Below are 21,642 nucleotides of genomic sequence, written 5' to 3' on the forward strand. Positions count from 1 at the left end.
TATTCATTCATGATAGTCACAGAGAGAGAGAGAGAGAGGCAGAGACACAGGCAGAGGGAGAAGCAGGCTCCATGCAGGGAGCCCGACGTGGGATTCGATCCTGGGTCTCCAGGATCGCGCCCTGGGCCAAAGGCAGGCGCTAAACCGCTGCGCCACCCAGGGATCCCTGATCATAGTCTTCTTGCTTTGAATCCCTTTTCAGGTATTTCAGTTCTCAGTTTTTTTTTTTGTTTGTTTGTTTTTTTTTAGGATTTTATTTATTTATTTGACAGAGTGTGTTACAAGCAGGGGGAGGGGCTGAGCTAGAGGGAGAAACAGGCTCCTCACTGAGGAAGAAGCTTGATGCAAGAAGCTCGATGGGGGGGGAGGGGGGGACTGAGTCCTAGGACCCATGATCATGATCTGAACTGAAGGGAAGGCAGATGCTTAACCAACTGAGCCACCCAGGCTCCTTAAGATCTCAGTTCTTCCAACAGACGTTTTTTTTTTTTTTTTTTTTTTAGTGCTTGCTCAGTTGACATTTGGTAGGTGCTGGATAATAATTACTTACATTAGGGCAGTCCGGGTGGCTCAGTGGGTTAGTGCTGCCTTCTGCCCAGGACGTGATCCTGGAGACCTGGGATTGAGTCCTACATCAGGCTACCTGCATGGAGCCTGCTTCTCCCTCTGCCTGTGTCTCTGCCTTTCTCTCTCTCTCTCTCTCTCTCTCTCTCTCTCTCTCTCATGAATAAATAAATAAAATCTTAAAAAAAATTACCTTAGTATGAATCAGTACACTTTACAAGGTATTTGCATATATGTTATCTCACTTAACCGTTATCCATGCTCCTTTTCTTTAGTGTTTCAGAGGAAAAACTTCCCTTTTGCAAAGCTGAACTTTCTACTTGCTTTTTATCCTTATTACTTCCCATCTCCTCAGAAACTTTTGTCTGAGGTTATCTCCTTTCTGCCACTTGTTCTTTCCCTTCTTTTTTTTTTTTTTTTTTTAAGATTTATTTATTTATTTATTTATGATAGGCATAGAGAGAAAGAGAGGCAGAGAGATTCAGGAGGAGGGAGAAGCAGGCTCCATGCCGGGAGCCTGACGCGGGACTCGATCCTGGGACTCCAGGATCGCGCCCTGGGCCAAAGGCAGGCGCCAAACCACTGAGCCACCCAGGGATCCCTGTTCTTTCCCTTCTTGATATAAATAGCCGTAGGCCTGGCGTATTATTAAAAAACAACTCTCTCTTCCTCTCCCTCTGTCTTTCCCCTTGTTCACATGCTCATTCTTTCTCTCAAATAAATAAATATTAACAAGAAAAGGGGGAGAGGGCATGTTGGGTGATTCAGTTTGTTGAGCAACTAACTCTTGGTTACAGCTTAGGTCATGATCTCAGGGTCGTGGGATCAAGCCCTTTGTTTGGTTCCCCACTCAGCTGGGAGTCTGCTTGAGATTGTCTCTCTCCCCCTTTTGCCCCTCTCCCCACTCGTGTGTGTGCATGTGCTCTCTCTCTCTCTCCTGTGTCAAATAAATAACTCTTTAATATTTTATTTATTTATTTGACCGAAAAGAGAGAGAGAGCGAGCGCATGAGAGCACAAGCAAGGGGAGAGGGAGAAGCAGACTCCCTGCTGAGCAGGGAGCCCTTTGGGGGGCTGATCCCAGGACCCTGATGAGATCATGACCTGAGCCAAAGGCAGACCCTTAACTGATTGAGCTAGCCAGGTGCCCCTAAATAAATAAATCTTTCTAAAAAATAAAAATAAAAAACAAACAGCTACCAGGGCTTACTCTTGGAGATGCTATTCAGTCTTTTTCTCCCACTGGCTCGCTCACTCACTCACAGGTTTTTCCCAAGTATAGCCTCAAGTATTTACCTTAACTCTTAGCATTTCTACAAATTCCTCATGTTATGTATTCTGGCCTCCAATTCTCCTCTTTTTTTTTTTTCTAAAGATTTTATTTATTTATTCATAGAGACACAGAGAGAGAGGCAGAGACACAGGCAGGGGAAGAAGCAAGCTCCATGCAGGGAGCCCGACGCGGGACTCGATCCCAGGTCTCCAGGATCAGACCCCGGGCTGCAGGCAGCGCTAAACCGCTGCACCACCGGGGCTGCCCTCCAGTTCTCCTCTTGAACTGAAACTGCTTTTTACAGATTCACCAAAAGTTCACCCACAACTGAAAAAATGAAGTGACCTTTCTGCAGTCTGTATCTGGACACAGGCTGATCATAGATGTCTGAAGTGACTCTTCACCCTTTAAGACAACAGAAGTCACCTCAGATTTGGCAGTGTGACTCAGAACCACCAGCTATGATTGTTGGGCAGTGAGTTAAGGAGACAAGCCAAAAACAGGGCCATTCAGAGCTGTCAGTCTTTGAGGAAGATGACGAAGTGCCTCTGGAACCTCTTGAGGTGAGTCTTTATGTTCACACAGGTGACAGGGGGCCATTATTTTCTATGACTCATCACTTTTGTAGTTATGTATTTGTGGGATGAGACCACTGACAAAAGTACCTCTGCTTTTTCCTTATGTCCTTAGGGGTGAGCCCCAACTCCTCTGTAATACCTGCAAATTCTAGTGAGATAAAGTACAGGCTGGTCTATCTTCAAACAGAGTATGTGCTGTCTTGGTTGACTTGTTGGGCTCATACTTTTGAAGGTGCCTTCAGATTGCCTTACAATGAAGAGCAGGGGCTGTGGTTCTCCTCAAACACCAGAAGGCAGCCATGGCAGTTGGGGTTAGTTTTTTTTGTTTTGTTTTGTTTTTCAAAAATTTTTAAAAAGATTTTACTTATTTATTCACAAGAGACAGAGAGAGAGAGGGAGAGGCAGAGACACAGGCAAAGGGAGAAGCAGGCTCCATGCAGGGAGCCCAATGTGGGACTCAGTCCCGGGACTCCAGGATCACACCCTGGGCTGAAGGCGGCGCTAAACCGCTGAGCCACCTGCAGTGCCCAGTTGGTTAGTTTTGAATACCTCCTTAAGAAATAAAAAGTCAGACAATGTTATTATTACCTCCATCTTTAAGTTTTCTTGGGAGCATTGTTAAATATGTCAAATCTGTTTGACACAAGGTTCTGTGTGGGGAATCTTCCACTTCATTTGGGGATCAGTAGTTTAAAATTTTAATTGCAGTCATGATTCCTAACAATGTGGCTAAGAGGCAGATATAGAACAGTAGGAGTGACTCTCCTTGGTAGACAGAATTGCTTGGCTCTGGTCCTATATGCCTGTCTGGAAAACACATGCACACACGAATGCATACACTCACACACACGGCATAGGGAAGGCCTGTTATAGTGCCGTGTGCACTGAAGAAAATAAATAGCTTGTTGAATTATTGCATGAAAATATAAATGAGCATATGAAGACCAGAGGTTCCTGAGTGTTATAGGTTACTGGAAAATAGCATAGAGGAGGAAAGAAGATGATGATAGGAAAAATAGAGGAAAGTAAATGAGTAAGACAAAAGAGTAGAAGTTAGATATATTCAAAAGAAATGTAATGAATAAGTTAAAATTAGTCAAAATGGCACAAAAACAGACACATCGATCAATAGAACAGGATGGAGAACCCAGAAACAGACCCACAACTATACAGTCAACTAATCTTTGACAAACCAGGAAAGAATATCCGAAGGAAAAAAGTCTCCAACAAATGGTGTTAGAAAAACTGGACAATAACATGCAGAAGAATGAAACTGGCCCATTTTCTTTACACACAAAAATAAATTCAAAATGGAAGGAAGACCTAAATGTGAGGCAGGAAACCATCAAACCATCAAAATCCTAGAGGAGAACACAGGCAGAAACCTCTTTGATATCAGCCATAACAATTTCTTACTACACACATCGTTGGAGGCAAGGGTAACAAAAGAAAAAATGAACTAATGGGACCTCATCAAGATAAAAAAGTTTTTGCACTGTGAAGGAAACAGCCAATAAAACTACTAGTAAGGCAGTCTATGGAATGGGAGAAGATCTTTGCAGATGACATAATCTGATAGTGTTAGTATCCAAAGTCCATAAGGAACTTACTAAACTCGAAACCCAAAAAAACAAATAATCCAGTTAAGAAATGGGTAAAAGACATGAAAAGACACTTCTTTTTCAAAGAAGACATTCAGCTGGCTAACAGACACATGAAAAGATGCTCAATACCCCTCATCATCAAGAAAATACAAATCAAAACCACAATGAGAGATCACCTCACATCTGTCAGAATGGCTAAAATTAACGAGTCAGGAAATGGCAGATGTTGGTTTGGATGCAGAGAAAAGGGAACCCTCTTATATATACTGTTGGTGGGAATGCAAACTGATGTAAGCCACTCTGTAAAGTAGTATGGAAGTTTCTCAAAAAGTTAAAAGTAGAACTACCCTACAACCCATCAATTGCACCACTACTAGGTGTTTACCCAAAGTATGTAAAAATACAGATTGGAAGAGGTACGTGCACCCCAATATTTACAGCAGCAATGTCCACAATAGCCAAATGAGAGAACCCAAATGTCCATCGGTTGATGAATGGATAAAGAAGATGTGGTATAGATATACAATGGAATATTATTCAACCATCAGAAAGAATGAAATCGTGCCATTTGCAACAAGGTAGATGGCGCTCTAGTGCATTATGCTAAGTGAAGTAAGACAGAGAAAGACAAATACCATATGATCTCACTCTGTTTTCTTAAGAAAGAAAATAGATGAACATATGGGAAGGGAGAGAAAAAGGAGAGAGGGAAACAAACCAAGAGACTTAACTATAGAGAACAAACAGGGTTGATGGAGGGAGGTGGGTGGGTGATGGGCTAGATGGGTGATGTGTATTCTAGAGAGGGCACTTGTTGTAGTGAACACTGGGTATTGCTTCTCTAGGGAAGAATCCAACCGATGCGTACCTTGAGGCCATGATGAATGAGGCTCCAGGGCCCATTAATTTCACCATGTTCCTCACGATGTTTGGTGAGAAGTTAAACGGCACAGATCCGGAAGATGTCATCAGAAATGCTTTTGCTTGCTTTGATGAAGAAGCAACTGGCACCATCCAGGAAGATTACCTGAGAGAGCTGCTGACAACCATGGGAGACCGGTTTACAGATGAGGAGGTGGATGAGCTGTACAGGGAAGCACCTATCGACAAGAAGGGGAATTTCAATTACATTGAGTTCACGCGCATCCTTAAACACGGAGCAAAAGACAAAGATGATTGAAAGAACTTTAGCTAAAACTTCCAGTTGCTTTGTCTTTGTTTTAATTCTCAGACACTTTCCCCCACCCTCATAGACCTGTTGCATGCAACTTAGTTTCACAGCTTGGCCTCTTTTTTTTTTATCTATTTATTCTAGATCTTTCTGCCACTTAGCACTTGTATAATCAGACTGCAAATGGAGTTGAGGTTGTAAATTGTGCTGAAAAAGAGATTGAGAATAAAAATCAACAAATGTGAAAGCCCAGGAAAATATATCCGGTATTTCTGGTTTTGCTGGATTTTTACATTTTTATAATAATAAAAACACTATTTTGAAATAAAAAAAAAAAAAATTGGTGCCAATTTGTACCTGCTTCTTTACTAGTCTACCCTAGTGCCATCCACCAGCTTTACTCTCTGACACACACACACACACACACACACACACACACAAATTTTAACTTGGTTTTTCTTTTTTTTTGTAAATAATGTACATACTGTCGATTTTTTATTAAAAGAAATATGCTTTGATGTGCTAAAACAAAAAAACGAGTTTTTTTTTTTTTTTTGTGCTTTCCAAATTTTTATTACTATAACGAAACGTAATACCTTGACATGTACAGAGCATGCACCTCCGTGCCCAGGACCTAAGGCAAGCCCTCCCGTCCTCTGTGAGGCAGGTGAGTGCCCACTGCAACCCACTCTGTGAAGATGTAGGACAGGTTGGGTGAGCCCAGCGAGCCCACAGCGATCATCTCTGTAACAAAGCCAGGGGATCCCGAAGAGCAGAGCGCTGAAGGCCGGGGTCCCCCACCCCATTAACACGCTTGTGTTACACCTGACTCCCCACCTTTGGAAATACCACTGGAATACCAGTGGAATACCACTGAATTCTACTCCAGAAACCAATATTGCATTGTATGTTAACTAAAATTAAAAAAAAAATTAGTCAAGACAGTTCAGATGGGGAAAGTTGTACAATAGAATAAGAATTACTTCTTCTATTATATAAGATTATATAAGATGCTTGCCTTTTAAGGAAAGAATAGAAGTCTTTAGCTGGGAGCCTCTGTTTCTTTCTTCTTCTTTTTAAAAATATTATATCTGTTTATTCATGAGATACACACAGAGACCGAGACATAGAGGGAGAAAATCTTTAAAAAACCCGAAAAACTCAGGTAAATAGTTCTTTAGAGAAAGGCCAGAGCAGGAGAGTATTTTTTTAAAGCTGTGTTTTTTAAATATATATATATATATATATATATACTTTTATATATATTTAAATATTTTATTTATTCATGAAGAGACAGAGAGAGAGAGAGAGAGAGAGGCAGAGGGAGAAGCAGGCTCCATGCAGGAAGCCCGATGTGGGACTCGATCCTGGGACTCCAGGATCAGGCCCTGGGCTGAAGGGGGTGCTAAACCACTGATCCACCCGGGCTGCCCAGGAGAGGAGTATTTATTAGGTGAGGGGGGATGAGTGTCATGGAATAGGAGCCAGTTCCCTGCCCTTGCTCAGGTCTGCCATTGGCTACTGATGTGACTTGATTTTTAGAAGAATCTGGCCTGTCTCAGAATGTGCCTTATAATATCTCAAGTTTTCATCATCTGCTTTATTTCTTTGGTTTTGGTTACCTTTCTCTAAAGGATTCCTCTTAAAAATGCAGTTTTTTTGGGGTTGGGAGTTGTAACCTGTCATTAGCATAGATTAATGTATTTGATTAGCATAAATCACTTAACAAAAATAAGTTCTGGTTCTTTTTTTTTAACTTTTTTTTTTTAAAGATTTATTTATTTATTTATTCATGAGAGACACAGAGAGAGAGAGGCAGAGACACAAGCAGAGGGAGAAGCAGGCTCCATGCAGGGAGCTGGATGTGGGACTCGAAATGGGACTCCAGGACCAAGCATGGGCTGAAGGCGGCACTAAACCGCTGAGCCACCGGGCTGCCCAAAATAGGTTCTGGTTCTACAGCTCATTGTATGACAAGGCTAAATCTTTCTACCTCATTTCTCAGATCAGATGAATGTACTAGATTCTGCCATTTATTCAGAAATGCTTATTGAGTGACAATTATGTGCTAGAGATAGTTTTAGATCCTGGGAAAACTACCATGAACAAAACAGAGTAAACTTCCTGTCTTGTAGAGCTCACATTCTAGTGTATATGTTGTGGGGGGTGGGAGCAGGCAAACAAACGAATAAGTGAAATATATAGTATTGGGGCATCTGGGTGGCTCAGTGGTTGAGCGTCTGCCTTTGGCTCAGGCTGTGATCCCGGGGTCCTGGAATCAAGTCCTGCATCAGGCTCCCTGCAGGGAGCCTGCTTCTCCCTCTGCCTATGTCTCTGCCTCTCTCATTAATAAGTAAGAAAAATGTTTAAAAAAAGAAGTATATGGTATTTCAGGCCATGGTTCAGGTTTGGAGGAAAAAAAAACAGGGAAGGGGGATGGACATATGAGAGTGGGATGATGGTGGTGTTGGCAATTTTAGGGAGGGTGTCAGGGACAGCCTCTCTGAGAAGTTAACATTTGAAGGAGGTGAGGGATCTAGAAACCATGTGGATATCTGGAGGAGAAGCATTTCAAGCAGAGGGAATAGTAAGCGCCATGGGCCTAAGGCAGAGTCTGCTTCGCATGTCTAAGGGAAAGTGAAGAGTCCCTGTAGCCCTCACTGAGGAAAGGGAGAGAGCAGAAGTAGAAAAGGTCTGAGGAATGTAGGAGCAGATTCTGTGGGTTCTTGTGGGCATTGCAAGGGCTTTGACTTTTACTCCAAATGAGACAGGAAGACACTGGATGGATTTAAGCCTCAGAGTGGCATGACTTTAGGGGTGTAAGGGTGTCCTCATGGAGTCCATTTAGAAGGTTATTCTAAATGGCTTGGACTGGAGGGATAGTGATGGAAAAGTGTTAGATTCTGGGTATGTTTTCGAGGGAGAGGATATATATGGACACAAGGGAGTAGGCCATGTAAAGGTCGAAGTAGAGATTAGGGTTGTGCCACCACATGTCAAAGAATGCTGTGGTGAGAAGCTAGAAGAGGCAAAGAAGGATCCTCTCCTAGAGCCTTTGTCGGAAGCATGGCCCAGCTGACATCTTGATTTCACATTTCTGGCCTCCAGAGTTGAGAGAATGAGTTTCTGTTATTTTAAACCCCCAAGTTTGTGGAGCTTTGTTATGGGACCCCTAGGAAACTAATACAGGTGCCTGTTAGACATCAAAGTGACAATGTTGACATGACAAATGAGTTTGAATTTCAGAAACAAGATCTGGGTTGGAGATATAAAGTTGGTACAGAGCTGATGTTTAAAGCAATGAGAGTAGGGGTGCCTGGTTGGCTCAGTTGGTGGATCATCTTGATCTCAGGGTTGTGAGTTTGAGACCCATGTTGGGTGTGGAGGTTACTAAATAAAATCTTAAAAAACAAAACAGAACAACAACAACAACAAAACAAGAACAGATGAGACTCTCGGGGAGAAAGTGTCTCCAGAAGAGAGTAGGTCCAAGGATTGAGCCCCAGGGTGCTTCTGTGTTCAGAGGTTGGGCAGGTGAAGAGGATTAGGAAGGCCAGTTGGTGAAATCATTCCAGCAGAAGTCTGGAGGAAGCTCTGACTCTTTCTCCCTTTCTGAGTATGAAGGGGAAAAGTGATGAATTACATGAGAGACTTCCTACTTTTAAGGTATCCAGCAAGCTTTTGTTCTGTTCTAACCTCAGATATCTTCCACCAGGGAACATTTTATATTATGGGAGGAAGAAAGGAGAGAGAGGACCCTTTATCTTGTTTAAGAAGGAGCTTGAGTAGAAAGCTGCCAGAATTCTGGAGCTGCAGGGAAGCTGTGTCTTTGGTCCTTTTCTCCTCCTACTCTAAAAGAATGTACTCGATCAAAGTAGGAATTAGAATCAATTAGAGAGAGACATTCAAGTAATCATAGCAGGTTGAGAGTAGAAGGGGCTTAATAAATGTAGTAATGTGTGTTCAAGCTCAGCATATAGCTTGACATGTAATAGGTAAGCAACTTATGAAACTATTATTAGTTAATAGCTATTTTTTTCATCCTAAACTTTCATTTTGCAGGTAAGGAAATTGAGACTCAGATGTTCAGGAACCAACAGTGACTCCCTTAATCTACACAGAAAGGAGAAATTAGCAGAGTCCTTAGCTTGGACTAAGGCCCTCTGCTTTCTGGTTCCAACTCCATGTCTGTTCCAAGTCCTCACCCACCACTCTCTCCTCACCCTAGACTCTGTGGGTCCAGGTATCTCCCTTCCCTCTGTGCATATGTCCTTCCCTCTTGATTCCGTGCCTTTAATCCACTTCCACTTTGCCTGCCAGCCCTTCCTCTCTCCCTTTCCAGTTCCTTGCCCATTTCCATGGCTATAACACCACCTGTGAATTCTTTCCTGACCTACCTAGCCACACTGCTCTCTTCCTTTTTCTTTTTTTCTTTTTTTAAAGATTTTATTTATTCATTCATGAGAGACAGAGAGAGAGAGAGAGGCAGAGACATAGGCATAGGCAGAGGGAGAAGCAGGCTCCATGCAGGGAGCCCGATGTGGGACTTGATCCCGGATCTCTAGGATCATGCCCTGGGTCAAAGGTGGTGCTAAACTGCTGGGCCAGCCAGGCAGCCTCCTTCTTCTTTTTTCTAATTCTCTAGAAGAATTCCCAGGGTACTATTTGGCTGCTGCTTAGCTTCTGGTCCCTCTTATGACATTTCCAGCCTGTGTTGCAGGACAGAGCTTGCTGGGTAAATTCTGAGGGAAGCAGCCCAGGGGCTGTGCAGTATGTGTGTATGTGTGTGTATATACTATGTGTGTTTGTGTACCTTTGGGTTCTTGAGAAGAAGAGAACTGTTTTTCTTCTCTTTTTGTTTGTTTGTTTTTGACCTGGCAGCTGCTCTGCAGAAGCCCTGCTAACAGAAGTTGTGTGTTGTGTCTGGCATGGCCTGTGGGACATTTTGCTCTCAATTATTACCTTGTAGAAAGACCTTGTAAGGCTTTAAAAGTTAGATCCCTTTCATAGTATTTGAATTGAAATAGCTAGTGTCATAGCCCTATTTGAACTTCTAAGAATCAAAGAGGTTACTTCTTTTGGTAAAGCTCTTATTCTCCTAAATTTTTTGCACTAGGATAAACTTAGGGTAACCCAGAAAAAGAAAACTCGATTTCTCACAGGAAGATACTGATAATGGTAATGTGTGCCCACAGTAACCAATGTCTTTTCAGTTGGATGCTTTTTTGCTTCAGGGGCAGACAAATGAATACCAGAATTTCCTTGGTGACAGTAATGACAGATCAGTCATCTTGTATTTACTTTCCTCCTCTAAAATTGTGTTTGCCTTGTCAATATATGATCTAAGTTGTTTTCCTCTACCTTAATATGTTGTGATTGTAGCGATTAAGTGCAGGTTGCATTTCTTCCTTTAACTCTGAACAAGTTTCAGGATTGGAATATTTGGGTCCAGATAAAGTATGAACTCTGGCTAAGGTACATAGTGTAAGAAACATAAATTCTGTTTTTGTTTATACTTTCAGTCTCATAAATCATTTTTTTTACATTTTTAAAATTTAAATTCAGTTTGCCAACATATAGTATAACACCCAGTGCTTATCCCTCCTAGGGTACTCAAGTGCCCTCCTAGGTGCTCGTCACCCAGTTACCCATCCCCCTCCCTGCCTCCCCGTCTGCAACCATTTGTTTGTTTCCCAGAGTTAGGAGTCTCTCATGGTTTGTCTCCCTTTCTAATTTTTCCCACTCATTTTCTTTTGTATTCCCTTTCATCATTTCTGATATTCCCCGTATGAGTGAAACCATATGATGATTGTCCTACTCCGATTGACTTACTCAGCATAATACCCTCCAGTTCCATCCACTTTGAAGCAAATGGTGCGTATTTGTCTTTTCTGATGGCTGAGTAATATTCAGCCATCTGATGTGTATATATAGACCACATCTTCTTTATCCGTTCAACTGTCAGGACACTGAGGCTCTTTCCACAGTTTGGCTATTGTGGACATTGCTGCTATGAACATTGGGGTGCAGGTGTTTCACTACATTTCACTACTACAATTGCTGAGTCATCGGTAGCTCTATTTTTAACTTCTTGAGGAACCTCCACACAGTTTTCCAGAGTGGCTCTACTAGTTCACATTCCCACCAACAGTGCAAGAGGGTTCCCCTTTCTCCACATCCTCTCCAACATTTGTTGTTTCCTGTCTTGTTAATTTTTGCCATTCTCACTGGTATGAGGTGATATTTCATTGTGGTTTTGATTTGTATTTCCCTGATGGCAAGTGATGTAGAGCATTTTTTCATGTGCTTGTTGGCCATGTGTATGTCTTCTTTGGAGAAATGGCTGTTCCTGTCTTCTGCCCATTTCATGACTGGATTGTTTGTTTCTTGGGTGTTGAGTGTTTGATAAATTCTTTATAGATCTTGGATGCTAGCCCTTTATCTGATATGTCATTTCCAAATATATTCTGTTCTGTAGGTTGTCTTTTAGTTTTGTTGACTGTTTCTTTCGCTGAGCAGAAGCTTTTTATCTTGATGAAGTCCCAATAGTTCTTACTGCTTTTGTTTCCCTTGACTTCATAGATGTATCTTGCAAGTTGCTGTGGCCAAGTTCAAAAAGGTTGTTGCCTGTGTTCTCCTCTAGGATTTTGATGGATTCTTGTCTCACATTTAGATCTTTCAACTATTTTGAGTGTATCTTTGTGTCTGGTGTAAGAGAATGGTCCAATTTCATTCTTCTGCATGTGGCTGTCCAATTTTCCCAACACCATTTATTGAGGACACTGTCCTTTTTCCAGTGGATATTCTTTCCTGCTTTGTTGAATGTCCGTTGACCATAGAGGATTATTCACCATGACCAAGTGGGATTTATCCCCGGGATGCAAGTGTGCTTCAACACTCGTAAAACAATCAACGTGATAGATCACATCAATAAGAGAAAATAAAAACAAAAGCCATATGATCCTCTCAATAGATGCAGAGAAAGCATTTGACAAAATACAGCATCCATCCCTGATTAAAACTCTTCAAAGTGTAGGGGTAGAGGGAACATTCCTCAATATCTTAAAAGCCATTTATGAAAAGCCTACAGCGAATATCATTCTCAATGGGGAAACACTGAGAGCCTTTCCCATAAGATCAGGAACATGACAGAGATGTCCACTCTCACCACTGCTATTCAACATAGTACTAGGAGTCCCAGCCTCAGCAGTCAGACAACAAAAAGAAATAAAAAGCATTCACATTGGCCCCCAAAAAAGTCAAACTCCCCCTCTTCACAGATGACATGATGCTGAATATAGAAAACCCAAAAGACTCCACCCCAAGATTGCTAGAACTCATACAGTGATTCAGCAATGTGGCAGGATACAAAATCAATGCACAGAAATCAGTGGCATTTCTATATACTAACAATGAGACTGAAAAAAGAGAAATTAAGGAGTCAGTCCCATTTACAATTGCACCCAAAAGCATAAGATACTTAGGAATAAACCTAACCAAAGAGGTAAAGAATCTATACCCTAAAAACTACAGAACACTTCTGAAAGAAATTGAGGAAGACATAAAGAGATGGAAAAACATTCCATGCTCATGGATTGGAAAATAAATATTGTGAAAATGTCAATGTTACCCAGGGCAATTTATACATTCAGTGCAATCCCTGTCAAAATACCATGGAGTTTCTTCACAGAGTTGGAACAAATAATCTTAAGACTTGTATGGAATCAGAAAAGACCTTGAATAGCCAGAGGAATATTGAAGAAGAAAACCAATGCCAGGGTCATCACAATACTGGAATTCAACCTGTATTACAAAGCTGTGATCATCAGCGAAGTATGGCACAGAAACAGACACATAGATTAATGGAACAGAAAAGAGAACCCAGAAATGGACACTCATAAATCATTTTTAAAAAAATTTTATTTATTTACTTGATAGAACATGAGCAGGGGGAGGGGCAAAAGGAGAAGGAGAAGCTGACTCCCCACTGAGCAAGAAGTCCAACACAGGGCTTGATCCCAGGACCCTGAGATTGTTACCCAAGCCAAAGGCAGATGCTTAACCCTCTAGGCCACCCAGGCACCACCCCTCCGCCATATATAATTTTTTTTAAGGCTTTCTATGTTGCCTTAAAGGTGTTCCATAAAGGTGTTCATTTAAACTCTGAGTAAATGAGTGGATATGTTCTATTTGATAGCATAGCACAGTTGTATTCCCTTGTAGTTTATAACTTGAAGGTAATTCATTTGAAGTTGTTGACATTAATGAAAGATAGTTTATGGAAATGGAGACTTATTTGCTTCAATATAAGTCTTGCTTCATGTATGGTAACAAGTAAGGGTGGAGAAGAAAATTTGCTTATGTTCCACCATGTAATTTCTACTTTTATTCCTTTTAAATAAAAAAAATCCCTAGCTTTTAAAGATTCAATTCATATACTATAACATTCACTCTCTTATTTTTTATTTCTTAAAATTTTTTGGAGGGGAAAGAGACAGAACATGGGATGTGGGAGGGAGAGACAGAAGGACAAGGAGAATCTTTTTTTTTTTTTAACTTTTTTTTTAGAATTTTTATTTATTTATGATAGGCACACACACAGAGAGAGAGGCAGAGACACAGGCAGAGGGAGAAGCAGGCTCCACGCACCGGGAGCCCGACGTGGGAATCGATCCTGGGTCTCCAGGATCATGCCCTGGGCCAAAGGCAGGCGCTAAACCGCTACGCCACCCAGGGATCCCAACAAAGAGAATCTTAAGCAGGCTCCATCCCCAGCACAGAGCCTGACATGGGCTTAATCTCAAACCCTGAGATCATGACCTGAGCCAAAACTGAAAATCGAGCCACCCAGACACCCCTAATATTCACCCTTTTAAAGAGCACAATTTGGTGGTTTTCAGTGTGTGCACAGAATTGTCTAGTTATTACTATTATCTTATTCCAGACTATCTTCATCACTCCAAGGAGAAACTTTTGGCAGTCATTCCTTGTTACGCTGTCCCTGCAGCCCGTGGTAGCCACTAGTTTACCTTTTTTAATTTTTATTATTTTTTAATTATTTTTTTATTTTTTCATTCATGAGGACCAGAGAGAGGGAGAGAGAAAGAGAGAGAGACAGGCAGAGGGAGAAGCAGGCTCCATGCAGGGAGACCGATGTGGGACCCAATCCCGGGACTCCAGGATCACGCCCTGGGCTGAAGGTGGGCGCCAAACTGCTGAGCCACCCAGGGATCCCTTAGTTTACTTTTTATCTCTATGGTTTTACCTATTCTGGGCATTTCATACAAATGGAATCATACAATATGTGGTTTTTTTGGACCACTGTTCTCTTTCACTTAGCATATTATTTTTAAGGTTTATCCACCTTGTAGCATATATCAGTGCTCTGTTCTGTTTCCTTGCTGAATACTATTGCATCATGAAATGTATCATATTGTATCGATCTGTTCATCAGTTGATAGATGTTTGGGTTGTTTCCACTTTCTAGCTATTACAAATAAAGATGCAGTGAATATTTGTGTACAAGTTTTTGTATGGGCAAATGTTTTCTGTCTAGGAGATATTCCTGAGAGTCAGTCCCTGGACCATGTGATTCATCGTGTTTAATGTTTTGAGGAACCACCTGACTTTTTTCCATAATGGCTGTATACCATTTTATATTCCCACTAGAGGTACATGAGGGTTCTGATTTCTCCATATTCTTGTTCACACTAATTAGTATTGGTCTTTTTTTTTTTTTAAAGATTTTATTTATTTATTCATGAGAGATACGAGAGAGAGGCAGAGACATAGGTGGAGGGAGAAGCAGGCTTCCTGCAGGAGAGAAATGTCTATGGAGATTCTTTAGTAATTTTATATTTGGGTTTTCAAAAATTGTTTTGTAAGAATTCTTTAGTCCTTTGTGTGTTTTTTTTTTATAAAGATTTTCTTTATTTATTCATAGAGACAGAGAGAGAGGCAGAGACACAGGCAGAGGGAGAAGCAGGCATCATACAGAGAGCCCGACGCGGGACTCGATCCAGGGTCTCCAGGATCACGCCCCGGGCTGCAGGCGGCGCTAAACCGCTGCACCACCGGGGCTGCCCCTTCTTTAGTCCTTTGACAGATGATTTGCAAATATTTTCTTCTGTGGTGTAGGTTGTCTTCTCACTCTCCTGATAGTGTCCTTTGAAGCACAGAAGTTTTATATTGTGATATAGTTCAGTTTGTTTTTTCTTTTTTCATTTGTACTTTTGGTGTCAGAGTTATGAAGGCGTTGCCTAATTGTGGTCACAAAGATTTGTTCCTGTGTTTTCTCCCAGGAACTATATAGCTTTAGCTTTTACACTTAGGTGTTTGATCCACTTTAGTTAATTTTTGTGTATGATAGAAGGTAGAGCTTCAACTTCAGTCTTTTACATGTGGATATGCAGTTGTCTGGCACCATTTGTTGAAAAGATTATTCTTTTCCTCAATGAATTGTCTTGACACCCTTGTTGAAAATCAATTGACCATAAAGGTGAGAGTTTATTTTTGGACTGTCAATTCCATTCCATTGCTCTGTGTTTATTCTTATGCCAGTGCCACAAAGTCTTGATTGATGTGGCTTTATTCTTCTTCTTTTAATACTCACATTACAAAAATGGGCATTTATATTGTATACAGTGGTGTTGTCTTTTATTGGATTAGGTAACACAGCTTGTGGGAAAGGCACAAAACAAACATAGGAGCTATTATACTTGCAAATCCTTAGGAAGGTGCACCATTGGACATCACCATTTTTCATTGGTTCAAAACAGGAAGTTTTTCACCTAGCTATTTCCTTAGTTGAGCACCAGTGGAAGGACTTGGCTTCTATTAAGGGGGTCTGCTATTTGAAGAATACTTTTAAGTGCACCTAGCTGACACAGTTGGTTAAGCATCTGACTTGATGTTAGCTCAAGTCATGGTCTCAGGCTTGTGAGATTGAGCCCCTTGTTGGGCTCCTAGCTCAGCAGGGAGTCTGCTGGAGATTCTCTCTCTCCCTCTCTCTCTGTCCCTCCTCCTGCTCGCTTGTGCACTCTCTCTCTCATCTTAAAAAAAGATTTGTTTGCAATTTGCAGTGAAAGGTTCATTTTTTTTTCTGAAAAAAATTTGCAAATCATCTGTCAAGGGATTTGTATCTAGAATAAAGAACTCTTAAAAACAATTTTTGAAAATTATTTACCTTTAAACACTAGAATTTCTGTACATATAGAAATTGAGTCCAAAGCAGGTTCCCATCTCCTTTCTTAAGCCCTCACTGTACATATATACTCACGGACTGGATGGCTGAATTGCTGACATTACTCATGTCAGTTGTTCCTTTCCCTGCCTTCTACTCTCTTTTGCCTTCTGCCTCTACTTCCCTCTCTTCCTTCCCTTTTCTTTCTCTTTCCTCCTCTTCTCTTCTCCCTTCTCCTTTCTCTCAGTCTCCTTCTCACCTCCCCAATCTACGTTGCTGAGTGGCTGTATCTTCATGTGGCCGTGATGTGACTTATCCAAATTAAAATCTACACAAAATGAGCCAACTCTGTCTCTTATAGTTTTGATTTTCGCAGTTAAAGTAACTTTGGCAAGCAGTCAAACTTTAGGCTATAGTAAATACTTTTAAGGGTTTCAGCTGCTGGTGGCCGGGCAGCAGAGGTAATGGTTTTTTTTTTTTTTTTTTTCTTTTCAGAGGTAATGTTTTAACTATCTACTACTCGGGCAGCCTGGGGCGGTTTAGCGCTGCTTTTGGCCTGGGGCGTGATCCTGGGGACCTGGGATCCAGTCCCAGAGTCCCATGTCGGACTCCCTGCATGGAGCCTGCTTCTCCCTCTGCCTGTGTCTCTGCCTCTCTCTCTCTCTCTCTCTCTGTATGTCTCTCATTAATAAATAAATGAAATCTTTAAAAAAAAACTACTTTTTTTTAAGATTTTATTTTTAAGTAATCTCTGCACCCAGCATGGGACTTGAACTCATAACCCCAAGATCAAGAACCTACCTACTGAGCCAGCCAGATGCCCCAACTATCTAGTGCTCTTAAATATATATATGTGCTGCCAAAGTGAGCACATAGTGCTCTTAAATAAATAAGTCTTCGGACTTGGTTTTTTTTTTTTTTAGTCCTCGGACTTGTATACACAGAATTAGCCAGTGAGGAATTGTGTGCTCTTCTCTCATCCCACCCACTTCTCTCAGTCTGCCTTTTGGTGACTTCTTTCCTAGTGAATGACCTTGTTCATTTATCTTGATTTCACTGAGATGAGGCTCTTTTGAGAGGGGTAGGGTGGGGGGCAGGAGAGTACACAGTGTGACCTCTCAATGCAGCCCTTAGGAACAACTATTAAGCAGTTTTCCATACATTTAACATTTTTTCTAGAGTTTAATTCCATTTTGTCAGTATTTATTGTGCCAGCGTCAGATTACCAAGATCTTCAGGACACTGGCCAATGGGAGATGGAAGAACAAATAGAAAATCAAAACAAACAGTATGGAGATACTTCAAAAAGTTAAAAATAGAGCTAACATATGTCCCAGCAATTGCACTACTCGGTATTTACCCAAAAGATACAAACATAGTGATCTGAAGGGGCACATGCACCCCAATGTTTATAGCAGCAATGTCCACAATAGCCAGACTATGGAAGGAGCCCAGAAGTCTATCGACAAATGAATGGATAAAGAAGATGTGGTATATATATGTAATATGTACAATGGAGTATTACTTGCCATCAGAAAGAATAAAATCTTTTTTTCTTTTTCCATTTGCAGTGATGTGGATAGAACTAGAGGATGTTATGCTAAGTGATCTAAGTCAGTCAGAGAAAGACAAATACTATGATTTCACTCCTATGTGGAATTTAAGGAAACATAGACCTAGGGGAAGAGAAGGAAAAATAATAAAAACAGGGAGGCAAACTGTATGAGAATCTTATGTATAGGGAATGAACTGAGGTTACTGGAAGGGAGGTGAGTGGGGGGTGGTGATGAGCATTAAGGAGGGCACTTGATGTTAGGAGCACCGGATATTAGATGCAGCTAATGAATCACTAAATTCTAACCCTGAAATTAATAATACACTATATGCTAACTAACTTGAATTTAAATAAAATCTAAAAAAAAAATAGTTTGCTATTTTCCTGATTAAAGAGTATAACTTAATCATTGTAAAAAAATGTATGAAACTCAGAAAAAGTGTTAACAGAAAAGTAAAACATACATTCTCAGTGAAGGTGATGTTGCCCCCAAGGGGACAAAAATTGTTTTCTTTGGGGGCAGCTAAAATTTTAGATATAACGGATATTTAAATTTTATGAGGGAAGGATGATTAGGAGAAAATGTCTAAAAAAGGCTCATTGGTGGGGGGGGGGGTGCTTCCTCCTTAAATTCATATGTTGAAGTCCTAACCTCTAATATCTCAGTATGTTAACTGTATTTGGATATAGAGCCTTGTAGAGGTAATTAAGGCAAAAATGAAGTCCTTAGGAGGGCTCCTAATTCAGTACGACTGGTGTCTTTATTAGAAGAGACTAGAACAAAGACAAAAGGAAAGACCATGTGAAGGCACTAGTCTTCAGTTAATTGTATGCTCCACGTGAGCTGAGGGCTCTTTTATTCATTGTTCGGTTTTATAATCTTACTAAGGGCCATTCACAAAGGAATTTACCCTTCCATTTCAATATCAAATTTGAACTTTAAAATTGCTCTATATGGTTATTAGGTATTAAGATTCCTATTATGGGGATCCCTGGGTGGCGCAGCGGTTTGGCGCCTGCCTTTGGCCCAGGGCACGATCCTGGAGACTCGGGATCGAATCCCACATCGGGCTCCCGGTGCATGGAGCCTGCTTCTCCCTCTGCCTGTGTCTCTGCCTCTCTCTCTCTCTCTGTGACTATCATACATATATAAATAAAAATTAAAAAAAAAAAAAAAGATTCCTATTATGTAGATGCCTCTGGGCCTTTATCATATTGTTCCCTCTGCCTAGAAAGACCCTTCCTTACACCTTCCCCTTTTCTCTGTTAAAATCTTTCGGGACCTACCTTCCTCCAGGAATCTTTCCTTGACCCTCCAACATGTGTCCTTAGCACTCAGTATTTCCTATGATGGTGCCAACCATACCGTGCTGTGGTTGCCTATTTATTATCTATTTCTTCTACCAGACTGGTAGTACTGTGAGTCGGGACTCTGCCTTTTATCACTGTATTCCCAGCATCTAGCAGAATGCCAGGATATTTTGTTGATTGATGAATCAGATCATAGAGCTAATAACTTGAACTTTGTTTAGCATCTAAATTCAGTTCTTTCTCAATTATACCATGCTGCAGCTCTAATAATTCATCTGAGTTATTTGTATAATGAACGGGTGTGGTTTTATCTCTGAATACAGAAGAATGCTGGTGGGTTCTGCCCTCTGCACCATGCTGGAGGCCTCTTTCATATTCTGACAGTGTGCGTGTGTGTGCATACACTGTGTGTGTGTGTCTGTGTGTGTAATGGGTGTGAAGTATACCTTGATTCATTTCCCACAGGATTTCATGTTACCTACCACAGTGAGAAAGCCTCCTGGAAGTCCTTTTCTAGTTTTTCAGTAACTTCTTATTAGAGATTGTGATGCAAGCAGACTCCTTTCTTGAAACTAGCAGTTGCTGAAGATGGGTACTGGACACTATGGTATTACAGGAAGTTAACAAAGGTGAATCCAAATTATATGTACACCTGGATCTTAGTTGTTTCATTTCTTTTTTTTGCATAGACTTGGATGGTATCAGGTCCTGGGATACAAGGGTAAATAAGAAAGGCCTCCACTCACATGGAACATACAGTTTATTGAAGACTAGTTATGAAAACAGATGAATTATATTGCAGTGGGAGTGCTGTAGCAGAGATAGGGACAGAATGTTGTGAGGCCTGATGAGCTCGGCAGCTGTTCTTCCTGGGGGTATTTTGGGAAGTCATCATATATGAGCTGTTTTTTTTTTTTTTTAAGATTTATTTTTATTTACGATAGATATAGAGAGAGGCAGAGACACAGGCAGAGGGAGAAGCAGGCTCCATGCTGGGAGCCCGACGCAGGACTCGACCCCCGGGACTCCAGGATCGCGCTCTCTGGGCCAAAGGCAGGTGCCAAACTGCTGAGCCACCCAGGGATCCTCTGAGCTGGGTTTTGAAAGGAGAGTAGGAATTTGTCAGATCAAAAGGGGAGAGAAATAAACGAAGGCACTAATCTATGGAAAGATCTGGTCTAAAAATAAATATATATTTGGTAGAGTTGAAAAAGGAATATCTCCAAATCAGTAGTTGGTGTTTCATGGTTGTGGAGTTATGAGTAGGTTTCTATCTTTCTTTTTTGGAATTAGTTTTAATGTTGTTGTTCTATTGTTTTTATAACAAAATAAAATGAAATAGGAGCCTATGATTATTGTAGCAGAGTATTAGAATGAGTTAGTTTATTTCTTTTTTTTTTTAATTTTTTTTTTTAAATTTATTTATGATAGTCACAGAGAGAGAGAGAGAGAGAGAGAGGCAGAGACATAGGCGGAGGGAGAAGCAGGCTCCATGCACCGGGAGCCCGACGTGGGATTCGATCCCGGGTATCCAGGATCGCGCCCTGGGCCAAAGGCAGGCGCCAAACCGCTGCGCCACCCAGGGATCCCAGTTAGTTTATTTCTTATTGCTTGTATTTGTACTTAATTTTTAACATTCAGATTAATAAACTAGTAATTCCCAATTGACTACATTTTATTAGGCTTTTAGGAGAGGGTGTAGAACAGGATAGCGTTTTGTTCCTTTTTTGATAAACAGAACCCAAGTTTCCTTTCCCCTTGAGTTTCCATTGACTGGGTCTGGGAGGCCAGGATAAGCCTGGTTGGGGGTGGGGGCAGGGTTACGCCTTTAAGCCTTTTTGGCAGTATATGAGGAAAAGGTGTCTATAGCCTTGTTGAGCAGAGGGTTTACTTTGGATACAATTAGAGTGTGTTCAACCTAGAAGGTGAGACAGAAAAGTCTGGCTGGGAGGGATCTGGGAAAGAGCAGATAATTTTAGTTACAAGGGAAGAATCCACAGATGGAACTTCCAGAGGCACTGCAGGTCCAGAGAATGGAGTGAGAAACACTGAGCAGGTGAAGTCAGGCTGTACAGGAAACGAAGTCTGCAGACACTTGGCTGGTGATGGAAGGTTCTTTTATGTGCAGTCCAGCAAGTCTTGCCAGGGCAGGGGAAGCCATTTACAGGCATTGTGCCGGATCCAACTCCAGGCTCTGGAGGTTTTCCCAAAGCAACTTTAGAGTGAGGCTGGGTAGACCTCTCTTCAGTTTACTGATGATTATAGCAGACTTGAAAGGTATTAAGATGTCTCTTTTCTGATTTTATTTGTGGAATGAGGCTTTTAAAATTATTTTATTTATTTGTTTAAAGATTTTATTTATTTATTCATGAGAGACACAGAGAGAGAGAGAGAGAGAGAGAGAG

At 41.1% G+C, this 21,642-nt stretch overlaps 2 protein-coding genes across 7 annotated transcripts in view; both read left to right on the top strand.

The window, feature by feature from the left end:
• Positions 1-21,642, top strand: part of CRACD (capping protein inhibiting regulator of actin dynamics) — a 277,301-nt gene that overhangs the window by 20,140 nt on the left and 235,519 nt on the right. The window lies entirely within an intron of this gene.
• Positions 4,851-5,529, top strand: LOC121474053 (myosin regulatory light chain 12B-like; the record flags this gene model as incomplete). Its single annotated transcript, XM_041726874.1, has 1 exon — positions 4,851-5,529. A coding segment is annotated over one exon (348 nt), but the record flags the coding sequence as incomplete, so codon positions are not given.

The sequence above is a fragment of the Vulpes lagopus genome, chromosome 12, assembly GCF_018345385.1.
Source record: "Vulpes lagopus strain Blue_001 chromosome 12, ASM1834538v1, whole genome shotgun sequence".
NCBI lineage: Eukaryota > Metazoa > Chordata > Mammalia > Carnivora > Canidae > Vulpes > Vulpes lagopus.